A 12,116-nucleotide genomic window follows, 5' to 3' on the forward strand; every position below is an offset into this window, starting at 1 on the left:
TTTGCTGATTCAGTGGAAGGACCAAATCTAAAAAGGATGGAAACCACTGGACTAAGGGGGTCCCCTTGCGTGCACCCACAGCTTGGGCTGAAGCCTGAAACACTGAGATCTGCCTTCAGCTGCACCTGGTCACTGCACTGAAGTCAATGGAGAGTTGCTTTAAAAATCCGTTTTCTGTGGATATTGGAAGAGTTTTAGACACCTAAAAAAAAAAAAAAGCGTAACCGAAAGAAAATCCTTCTCTTTGACTTCAAGTTGACTGTCTGCTTTGCACCTTGCTGCTTAACCTACACATAGCGGATCTGGGCTGATGTGCTCTGGCATCCCTTTTTAACATGGTACTATTGCAATTCATTCACCCCGGGCTCACTAACTTGTTCATTTTTTAAGAAAAAGAAAACCTAGGGGTTTTGAAAGGTAATGCATTCTCACTTGGGCAGACAGGTCCAGGACACAGAATGAGATAATCGGGGTGAAAAAATTGGCTACACAAGTGGAGATAAGCAAAACCATGAAGAAAAACACCCAGTGCAGTTATGGCTGGGCAACAGGAATGTCTTCGTAGTCTTGCCTTAGATCTCATGCAGAGCTTTGGGCAGGTTATTTGGTTGCCTTGTTTGGTAATAACCACCTTGCAGGGAAAAGTTAAAAATGGAGGGTATCAGATTGAGGATTGCTTTAAAACAGAGGAGCACTAGATCTTCTAGTGCTACCCTTTTACTGAAGAAATAGGGCATAGGAGTTTGTCCCCCTGACCTTTATAAAGTGCCCTGGTAGGGGTGACGGTTAGGATATTTGTTTTGTTATTTTTGTTCTGTTGTTATCATTGGTTAGTGTCATTTTTGGGCTGGCCATGTGGTTTTCAGTGCAAATTCAAGAGAGCACAGTCTGCCTTTACAACTATCCCAGTCACTGCAGGAGTGGAACCTTTTCTTTTTTAGAGAGAGAATGCAAAACACTTGCGTTTCATTTGCACAGTTTAGGAAACTGTTCTGTCCATGAATTGCTCATTTTAAGCTTAGCTTTAGCAGTTCATGCCAGATTTGTGCATCTCCTGTTGCAGATTAATCTCCAAAGCATAGCAGAAGAGGGGTGAAAGCAGAGCAGAGCTCCTGTGGTTTATGCCAGCAGCATGTACTGTGCAGGAAAAACAGGGTTGTGCTTCTGTGAGTGGAGAAAACAGACAAAGTTTGTAATAAAGGCCATAAACCACCTTTCATCCATTCAGAGCAACAAAAACTGACTTACTCTAAACGTTGCATCATTTGTAAGTCAATGATTTAACGTATTAACCAAAGAGAAGTCTAGTCCTATAGAAGCACTGGCTGATCCTAATGCTTACAGCTTTTAACCTGCTTATCAGGGGCTCCTGCTTTGCAAAGCTGTTTTCCTTAAATGTTATTGAACAGGTTGAAATGATAAATCTGGTGCTAAAATGGATGCAGAATATTCTCCTCTCGGCAAAGAAAAAAAAAAAAAAAAAAAAAAAAAGAGCCCAAATTTTCTCATCCTACTTTCATGTGGTTGTATATTTCACATAGGATTGCTTAAATTCTCCCTCACACACATTGGACAGCACATATGAAATTGATCTGTCATGCACTAAATTGCAAATCATCAGGACCCATGTGCTATATGCCATTTACAGCTTTCTCATCCTAGGCCTACTGAACTTTGGAATACTGAATCGTTTTGACATCTGCCACATATAGAAATACTGCAGCTGATGTCATTTGAGAGGACTGCAGGAACAGACATTAATAGAGCAAACATTATAAGAGACTTCCTCTTACAGACATCGGGAGATTTTATTAAAACTTATTTAATTATCACCTAAATACAGATGCTGTTAAAATAACTGTACAAAACACCAATGTTTAAGTGTAGAATCAAATTAATTAATTCCTATTTACATCAAAACTGATGTTCTTGCTGCTTATGGATTAGTCTCATGGTATTATTTGATAAGATTTTTCTAAAAGTTATGTAAAAATCACACAATATTGATTTAAGGGTTTAAAAATTCAGTGAAAATTTCTAACCTCAGTTCAATAAATTGTTCAAGCACTCAGTTTATCTTCTATCATTGTATATTTATCATTCTGTCACTTAAAAAAGATTTTGAACTATTAAAAAAGGTATTAACTAAGGATAGGTAAATGGTTATATTGTAATATGTTCAGAGATCAGCATCTGAAAAGAATTTTGCCCTTTACTTACCCAGTAAGTTATAAACTAGTTTCCAAACAGCTTTTGTTTAAACCCACCTAATTCTGTAGGAACTCCCTTGACTCTACTGGAAATTATTTCAGATTTTTACATGAATAAATGAGATAAGGCTCTGCAAAGAAAACACAGAGCTCTAGGTCATGTATTAACATCAACATTTGCATAAAATTCTTTTTCATTATGGTGGGATTTGTTGTTTTACAAGAGCCCTTGGAAGTTAAGTTGAAGGAAAATTAGGTTAAACTAGTCCATCTAATATTGTAAACATATTTTTAATTTTTAGTAAATCAAGTTTGGGGACAGTATTTGAAAATACACTAATCACAAGTTATTAAATAATACAGACACTACAAGATTGCAAACCAGTTGCTGGAAAAATAACTTTGAGATTAAATTGAGTTTTTTTTAGAAACTTTACCAGTTTATTAAATAAAAAGTGGAGCTTGCTGTTGTTTTTTCTACGTCTCAAATAAGTTTATCAGTACAAAGTGTGTTCAAAACAGTCTGGTTCAGTGTCTTAAATTTTATTCCAGTAGATAGGATGTGAAGCTGCCAAAAATCTCTATTAGCTATTCAAATGGTATCTTTCTTATTTTTAAAAATGTAAATTTTAAGATATACTTGCATAATCATTAAATCATTACTTTTCTTTTGATCTTGATAGGCATCAACAGCTTCTAGTTTGGGACAAGGGTCAGGAAAAACTGCAAATTACAGCAAATAAGGGATGGAGTAGACATAGCTGTATTACAGGGCTCTCCTGGGTTTCCTAGGGGTTTTTTTTTGATGCTGATTTTCTATATTGATGCTAATTACTTTAGTTTTCATTGTTATGAGCTTGGATTTTGCATCTAGTCCACAAAAGCTGGGAAACACTTTTTCTAGTAAATGAAATCACAGTTTAAAGAATGTCAGCTCTCCAGGATTTTCCAGATCAAGGCATTTTCAAGTTTCTTACATCATCACTACCTTATTAGAGAAAAAAAAAAAAAATAAAAAAATAAAAAAGGACCTTGTTTTCTAGCTTTGACCTGCCAAACAAAAATGTCAGAATCTCATGGTAAAATAAACAGATTTTACAACATTGTTCTCCACAAAATATTTACTTTCAAAGCTAAATCATTCACTGTTCAGAGAGCACTCTGAATTCTGATTCTTAGTCAGAAACACTAAAGATGATGCTGGAAATAACCACAGAAAGCATGGATGGGATGGTACAGTTGATTTTTTTTTTCACTCCAGTTTTTTTTGATTAACTGAGCAAAGTTAATTTAATCATTTCAGCTTTTGCCTTTCTTTAACCCCATGCTGTTCATACTGTTTTCTTTGTAGTCACTGAACAAGAGACTAAAGTGCCCAAGAAAACCATCATCATGTAAGTGCTGATTTATTTTTTTTTTTGGTAACATTTGTGTTTTGCATTGCTGCCTATGCATGATCCAATAACAAGCTTGTATTTATTGGCCATGCAAGTGTGTTCATTCCCATCCCACCAGATCTCATGGTATTCTGTGCTATGCAAAGTGACCACCTGAAAAAAATGGTACTATCCCTTTCAAAAAATAGCAGCACTAGTGTTAGACACAGCCTGGGTCAGTTTTTTTATGATATTACATGTGAAAATATTCCACTGAATACTGTTGGAGTTGCAGAAGAGTTCAAGAAGGTAGAGTCTTACTCTCAGTGTTGAAAAGAAACCAGCTTTGAGAACTGGCGACCTGAAAATATGTACAAATGTAACAAATGTCTCATAGCTTACAGTGATTTCTTCTGCCTTTCTATTTTAAATTCTCCAGGAAAGGCTTTTGTGATGAAGCAGAAGGAAGATGCACATTTTTATTCGCTTCTGTCTCTATATTTCTAATATGAATTTTTGTCCTGATAATGACTTGGTCTTTTTTGATACTTTGAGCCTAGTTTATATGGGGTGTCTATAACATATAAAGAATAATTGCAGCAAAAAGTGGTACTTTCTCAATTATATGTAGACCAGAAGCTCATAAACCATTAAAATCTTGATGTATCTTCTTTAGTATAAAAAAAACCCCATAATAAAATTGTTTCATGTGCTGGAAGGGGGACATTGCCCTGGGCTAGGCTTTCAGAGCACCGCCAAACTATTCTAATCATGTCCTAATGGCAGCAGGTGACTATACAATGGATATTTTGGGTCAATGAATTCCCTCAAGAGCTGTACTACTGCTAAAATCAGTCCTTGACTTAGACATGATGCTAAAGTTGACTTTTACTTTTATTAGATGGCAAGGAGGATGCGTGAAATGATGACTGAAGTATGGTTAAGAGTTGTTTACATTTCCTCTCTTTTATTATTTTCTATGATGACTATTTCTTATGTTCCATGCACTTAGCCCGTTTGGAGCCAGTGGCTTATAAAAAGACATGTCGCCCTCCTAGCAGCTTCCACCTTGAATAGGCAAAAAGCAGACGGGAGAGGCAGGAAGGGGTTCTTTTGCACATGAGTTCAGTTAACGTCTTCAGTTATTAGACATTTTTACCCTGCAAAGACCAGAAAACAAAGGTGCTTCTCCCTGTACCATCTCAAAGACCGGGGTTCAGATATCAGTGGAGTAGCTAAACAAATAAATATTTTTTTGATACCATGTTCAGAAACATCCTGAGAAAGGATGAGCAGGAAGGACTCACTCAGAGCCAGACCATATCTAAAGCTTAGTAAATCTCATCTATCTGCATCTCTGTGCTGTAAATCACCTGGATACATGTTTTTATTTTACATCTCTCCTCAGTCAGCTAAGTCCTCCCTTTCCCTTCATGATTTCAGATCACAAGCAGCAGCATTAATATCGGTTGATTATATAAAATTAAACTAATATAAAATATCATCAGTTAATCTGATTTCTAAATTTCTGACACATAAATTCCATAGACTGTTGCTTTGGACAGCTCAAGAAGTGATTTCTCGATTAAGTGCTGCAACCCCAAAGGAGGTTGGTACATTTATGAGTGGGATCTCAGAAAAACAGAAATTCCCTTCCTTTTGCCAGTAAATGGGGTCATAAACTCATTAGAGTGGACCTCAGCTGGAAGCAGGATAGTGATGGAATAAAATTTAGGAACAACTCTCCAAGGGCTTATTTGAGCTCTCCTTAAGGTGTAGTGAGATGAGGAACAGAAGCAGATTTGAAACTACTAGCAGAAAATAACAGATAACTAATAATTTAGAGACATAATAACCAATAATTTAGAGACAGCACTGGACAATGTCTATATAAGCATTTTAAGTTGCAACATCGAGCAAAGTCTAGTGTAAACACATTCGTCTTTATCTCTAAACAGTTTAGTTTCGTATAATTCAGAAAGGCACCATGGCCATTATGAAGGTTCTGCACAGACCTTAAAGCTCTATAGCAGTGTCAGAAGGTAGACAAGCCCAACATGGGATGAAGGATCAGGAAAAAGCTGATAAACCTGGGGGGAGTGGGGGGAGGAAGAGTAAAGCAGTGGAAACGAGCAGTAGGAGAGAGGGTGCTCCAGAAGAAAAGAAATCACACTGTAGCTGATCCAGGCCTGGACTTCCCTGTGTCCTGAAAGAGAGAGATTGGTGGGAAGAAATCTGATCTCCATAGAAGGCAATACAAGTCTCCAAAAACGAGACCATTAGATGAGAAAGGCTACAAGATATCCAAGAGGATTATTCTTCCATGATGGTTAGACAAATGCAACAGGAGAAACAGGCTCTCCTTTCACAGGGATTCCTGTGACAGCTGGAGATCAGAGCTGGTGGTTTTCAGCCCTGTGTGACGGTGACGAGAGGCTGGTGAGGAGAAAGAAATTAAAAAGCTATCGTCTTGTTTCATAACCATTCTTCCTCACTTCCTGCCATTGTCTTTACCCTTCAGTTAGTTCTTTTTTTAATCCCATTGCTCAGCACAGAAACAAAACCAGCTTTGCCTGTTAGTTCCACTGAACCAGAGACCTCCACTGTGGAGCATCAGCTTCCTTGTGCTTGCAAAATGAAAACTGTCTTTACCCTCAAGTTTTTCCATGTAAGAAATGTCACTGAAAAATCTGCAGGAAAAACTGCATGCTAAATATTTAAATTAAGAGCACTGAAGTCTGGGTTTAGGTGTTGCTGTCCCCAGATTTTAAAGCTATTTGATCCAATTTAATCCGTAGCTCATCTAAAGTCGAAATTTGGCCTGGCATGGGAACAGGAGATTATTTTGACACAAGCTGCGTATTTATACAGGGATTCTGAGAAGTCCCAACTACTTTGGATATGTCAAAAAAATCTAAAGTAAGGCCAGCAGAAATATGCTGAGAAATAACAGTCATGCATCCCAGATCAATTTGGTACTCCTATTTAAATCGATGGTTCTAGGATCAGGCTGTGTCTGCAACAACAGTATTATGAAGAGTAAAAATAAATAAATTTTGGCATAGATGACTTCAGCAGGCAGTGTTCTAACTTTCCTTTCCTGGTCTCCAATTGCTTAATGCCCTTTTAATATAACTGCTCTGCATGTGAAAATGCAGATCTCTGGTATCAAAAGTATTTAATAAAAAAATAGAGATGTATTTATTAAAAAAGAAGAAACTGCTGAGCCTACTGTAATAAATGGCATTTTGTTGAATTTGATGAAGCCAGAACTTGAGCTAAAGACACTCAGGAAAAGGTTACTCTCCCTGAGTGTTAAAAATCTTTGGGTGAAACTGCTGTATGGGTCCAAAGTAGCATAGTAGGTGGTCAACACAAGCACATGAAACAAGCAGCATCCAGAAGAACACTTCTCAGCTGGACATACTTGTGTGTTCATGCACTCAAGGAAGTTAAAAGAGCTAGGGTCTACCCGTGGGAAAGTAAGTGGAGATGGGCATGTGGGTGTGTGCATTGCTTGTGTATCCCTTTCAAAATGACACGCTTCACCAAAAGTTGGAGTGCTCACAAAACTAACCCCACTGTAGCACCTTGACCGACAATGGCATGTGCTGATGGAGTGTGGCTCCCCAAAAAGTCTCGTCTTCCTGCCAACTCCATTCCAACCCTTTCTGTCATCAGAGAGGAAACGATAACCACTGTGGTGAAGAACCCAAGACAAAAGGGAAGGGTCTCTCCTGCACGTTCTTCCTCAGGTCATTCGCCTTCCCGCTCCCCAAGAGCAGAGCCAACTCCAGAGCCAGTTTATGTTTCAAAGATCAGGCAGCCTGTCCACAGACATGAGCAGGAAGCAACTCCAAAGTCTGCTGTTCCCATGCTTTTTGTCACAGAACCAGAGGACAGGCAAGGAGCAGCAGCTAGAGATGTCATGATAGAGACCAAGGTGGAAGAGAAAAAGCCCAAGTGGGTTGAAGTGGAAGAAATAATTGAATTCAAGGTGAAAAAATCACCAAAACCTGCAAGGAAAAGAGGCTCTTCCCCAGCAAAACAAGAAAAAGATGACTCAGGGGTGCTGACATTCACTTTTCCCAGCTCAAGGCCTAGACACTCCCCAGAAGACGATCCAAACACAAACAACTCCAACAATAAATTGGTGGAACAGTCAAAATCTTTGCCTAATGACAGTCTCTCTGAAGCTGATGTCCAGCCTGTGGTGTATGCAGCCGAGCAGGAAGAACCTCAAGTCAGCAACGAAGACAGAAGCTCCCCATGTGGGTCCAAACAACTAGAAAATAATTTATTTATGGATTATGGAACCGAAGGGAAGATCTTCCCACAGGAAACAAGTGCTCGCTACAGGTCAGACGGCGCTTCCCCACTGCTTGCCTGTGGGAGTGAGCCTTTGGTCTTCAGCTTTGAGACAGCTGCTGCAGACCACCATGAACTTCTGTTCTCAGTAGCGAGTCCAGAGGTTAAGGAAGAGGCAGATGAATTAGATGTGTCTTGGCCTGTTGAAGAGGGAATACCTGAAGTAGTGGAAGATGTTCTTTCAGAAGAAGATAATGTCGTTATAGTTGATGAACCAGAGGAGCTACAGACAGATGACATTAGCACGCGGGACCGCAAAATCTTAACCCACAATGGCAAAGTATTAACTTTGGAGGATCTTGAAGATTATGTTCCTGAAGAAGGTGAGACCTACGGGTGTGAAGATCAGAACCATACGGCAGAGAAACCCTGCGAGATCTCTGTGCTCCAGACAGAGATTAATGAACCAACTATTGGGAAGCCAGTGCTGCTGAATCTCGTGAGGCCTGTGGTGTCCACGCCCAGGCAAAGCCTTTTCAGTCAGTTTGAAGAGCACGTTCCTGGGGGCATGTTCATGTCAGCATCAAGAGTAACTGGTGTGCAGTCTGTAGGCCCTTCAAACATCTCTTTCCATGTGAGTGATACCTGCATGACAATGACACCTGGAGTGCATGGAGCAACGGCAGGAGCTTCTCCTCTTCCCTCCTTCACAGTCAAACCGTCTTTCTGCACTGAAGTCCAGCTCTCAGCAGACAACGGACAGTCAAGCTTTAAAACTGAAGTTTCCACAAGAACCCTCAGCTATGGGACTGTTGGCGAGCCTGTCACCTTGCACATCAGCACAGAAGACCTCTCCCAAAGCTGAGCAGATGCAAGCATAATTTTCAATGCAAAAGAAAACAGCATTTTAGAGAAAAAAATAATCAAAAATATTGTAGGTGAGGGGAATTGGTGTCAAAGATTACAAGGTAACATGTACAAGGGAATACCTTTGAGGAAAATATATTTAAATACGTTATGTAGAGCTTTTCCAGTCTTAAAGGGAACATGTCTGTCAGAACAGTTTGTAATTTTAAAAGCTTTGATCGAGGTAAGCATATATCATTCCATAGTGAAGCAGTGGTGGTAGGTTTAGGAAAAACCTGATTCTCCTGCCTATGACAGAAATATAAATGAATAAGTGCATTTTTATCCATGAACTTAAAAATTATTTCAAGTGCCAATCTGTACATTGTGGCGTGGCAAGAAGATGAAAATATCTAAGCTTTTCAGCGTCCTTCAGCAGTCCAGGGTAGGACTGTTTCCAGCTAAAGCGATCTCCTGTCACTGTGTGTGCCTGAAGGTCATAAAGTCTCACACTGCTTTGACCTTATTGTACACTTTTAACACCAGTTAGCTTTATAAAAAATTTCTTCATAAACCTTTCAACATGCACAGTCTGGTTACATAATTTTAAACTTCTGCCATGGAATGAAACATATAGAAAATATTGTATTTACTAGGGATGCTAAGGGCTGCTAAGACCTTTTGGTTGAAATACTAGTTTAACTAAAGTCAATGGTGAAAGTCCCACTGACTTGAGGAAGCAAGGATTTAATTGTTCTCTTCTGCTTTAAGTAAAAAAAAGACCATCTTTTTAAAATGACCTCTGTTTTCAAGTCCACTTCCTAGTTGTCTAAAGACCTAGGTTTTGTTATTCTGCATTCTAGTGTGGTGGATTTATAAACCATATCTTTTAAAACACAGATTTATTTAACACACACCAAAAGATTGAAGTGCCGCACAAAATTACTTCTGCATATATAATCAAATGCTAACACATACAAAAAACCCACAAATGTGGTCTTTATCAAAAAATATTACTGGAAGAATATTTGTTCTCCTGTACATGCCAGTGGTGAAACATTACTGTTAACAGATTGATGGACAGTGTCTCATGGGCTAAGAGCAATTTGCCACTGAGCTACAGCAAGGTAGCAGGAACACAAAGACAGTTTAAAAAGTAACAAAGCAAGCAAACAAGAAAAGAGATCTTCACCGTAAATGTCTGGATGAAAAATACAGCTGTTAAATGTATTGGGCTGCTTGGAAGCACTGCCAGTTGCAATTGCATCATATTACTGTAACCACACATGTTGAGCTGTCCCGTAGAGGTAATGTCTTCTGAGTTTCTCAGGAGTGCTGATCGAGCGGAAGGCTAAGATGCACTGAGCATGGCCCGTTCCTTTTGGCTTCACCGAAAATGGATGTTGCACAAACCTTCAACAAGTTGCTCAGTCCTGGAAAAAAATGAGCTCACAGGCCCAAATACTGGTCCCAGTTGAAGTCAGCTGGAGTTTGTCATTGATCTCAGTAGGACCAAGCACTGGCCCTCTCTACCTGGCAGAGATGTGGGGTGAAAAGTCCCAACGTCTTGTCCCAGCTGAGTTGTGTAGAACTGTTGCAATAGAAAATGTTTTCATTTAGATGGTGTAGGGAAACCAGAAATGCTCAGACGCAGCTGAATTTCTAACTAGCACAAAGCGAGAGGATTGTGTGAGTTTCTGCCTTGGAAGAAACGTATGTGTGATGTTGTCTCGGTGTTTCCCAGATAGGTAGTATTGTAAAGCTTGTTCTGGAGTCCTCTGGGCAATATTCCCGCTAACAGGGACTGAATATACATAAAAAGGTGCTTGTAGAAAAGAATGCATTATTTTTTTTTCCTTCTGTGGCTGCACCTTGATCATCTGCTGACTAAAATGAACATACTGATTTCACAGCCTTTTACTTTCAATATTCAAACAGGATTTTATGTGTAATATCACGTGCACTACCCTCATGATATAGGATGCTTTTCCAGTGATTACATGTGGTGAAAGAAATCAAACCTCTTGTTTGTTACTCTCCCATTTTTTATAACATCTCCTTGGTTTATACTATTTGTTTTATAATTAAGAAATACAATGGCTATATATTAGTGCTTTTTTCATATATTGCACTGTACATTGGAAAGTAACAGACATACAACAGGGAAATAATACTTTCTAAACTAAAAATATTTCTTTTAGATTGGGCCTGATTCTGATCTCAGTTATTCCAGCATTAGTCTAGAATAATTCCACAAGAAGGAAGTGGATTTGATTCAGATTTACAAAGATACTGCTGAGAAAAGAATTTGCCCTATGACATTCTTCAAAAATATACTATTTATCCAAAAGATAATAAAGATGTGTAAAGGCAGGTGGAGTTTTCCTCCTGCTCTGGTTGATGCTCAGGTTTTTCTAAAGAAACTAAAAGGTTGCAGTTCAGATGGTTGTAGAAGAAATAACTATACTTTGATTCATTAGCTCAAAGCAATTAACATCTGTTTACATTTTCTTTTAAAATTTAAGCAAAAAAGAATTGAAATGATTTTTTAAAATCCTATGTAGAACTCTGTTCGAGAAGTGAAAGGTTTATGAGAAGTTCATTGCATATACTTTCAAAATATTTTCCTAGAGGTTAAAAATTATGCTTGTAAGTGATTAAACTATGTAGATAACTAATGAGACGTGTGGGGGTTTATTTCTTGTAGATGAAAACATGCAGCTGTATTAAAAATTTTAATACAAAGAATGTTTTACTAAAATTCCTGCAGGTAAATGGGTATTAATGAAGTGGAAACTTCAGTTTGCTTGAGGTACAAAAGAAAAAAAACACACCAAAAAAATCAAATACAAGATATGCTGTTAGATGCTGAGTTTATATCAATAAATGTCTTGCATCGGCTGTCACTGAACTTGCTGGTCTTCTGTGTTCTTCTCTGTTCCACGGCATCAGCTGATCCACTTCTGTTGACTTCAGCAGGATCTGGGTTGCAGCCCAACAACATTAATGTAGTTGGGCTCTGGCGCCTTTTTTTATGGACAGGTTTGCAAGTGCTGAAGTGAAAGAACCTGTTTTTAGGGAGGACTCACATCTATGAGTCAGTTTTGAACTACGCTCATCCTCTTGGGTCCTTCTTTGAGACTGAATTGAAACTTCAAAATATGTGTCACTCCTGTGTTCCTGGTTATGGGCTGAAGGAGAGAAGGGCGGAAAGGTTCACGGTTGAGATTTTAGCATTGGGAAACAGGCTGTCCATCATAGGTGTGTCATCACTGCAGCATTAGTTAGACATATCTCAGTTAATGTTAAAGTTCCTCCAGTCAGCAGCTTGAATCGTAGCATGTAACATCCCTAAAGAGGGAGGAAAGTGGTGGTG

The 12,116-nt window shown here is 38.8% G+C and overlaps 1 protein-coding gene across 8 annotated transcripts in view; it reads left to right on the forward strand.

The window, feature by feature from the left end:
- Positions 1 to 12,116, forward strand: part of OBSCN (obscurin, cytoskeletal calmodulin and titin-interacting RhoGEF) — a 188,117-nt gene that overhangs the window by 140,926 nt on the left and 35,075 nt on the right. Inside the window, exons 89-90 of one of the 8 annotated variants that reach the window (XM_074901092.1) lie at positions 3,562 to 3,604; positions 7,268 to 11,651. The exons of the other annotated variants lie outside the window; for them this stretch is intronic. Of the exons in view, the coding sequence (XP_074757193.1) occupies positions 3,562 to 3,604; positions 7,268 to 8,759 (1,535 nt within the window). The 3' untranslated portion in view covers positions 8,760 to 11,651. Of the gene's footprint in view, positions 1 to 3,561; positions 3,605 to 7,267; positions 11,652 to 12,116 lie in introns of those variants that run through there. 8 annotated transcript variants of the gene reach the window in all.

The sequence above is a fragment of the Athene noctua genome, chromosome 2, assembly GCF_965140245.1.
Source record: "Athene noctua chromosome 2, bAthNoc1.hap1.1, whole genome shotgun sequence".
Taxonomy (NCBI): Eukaryota; Metazoa; Chordata; class Aves; order Strigiformes; family Strigidae; genus Athene; species Athene noctua.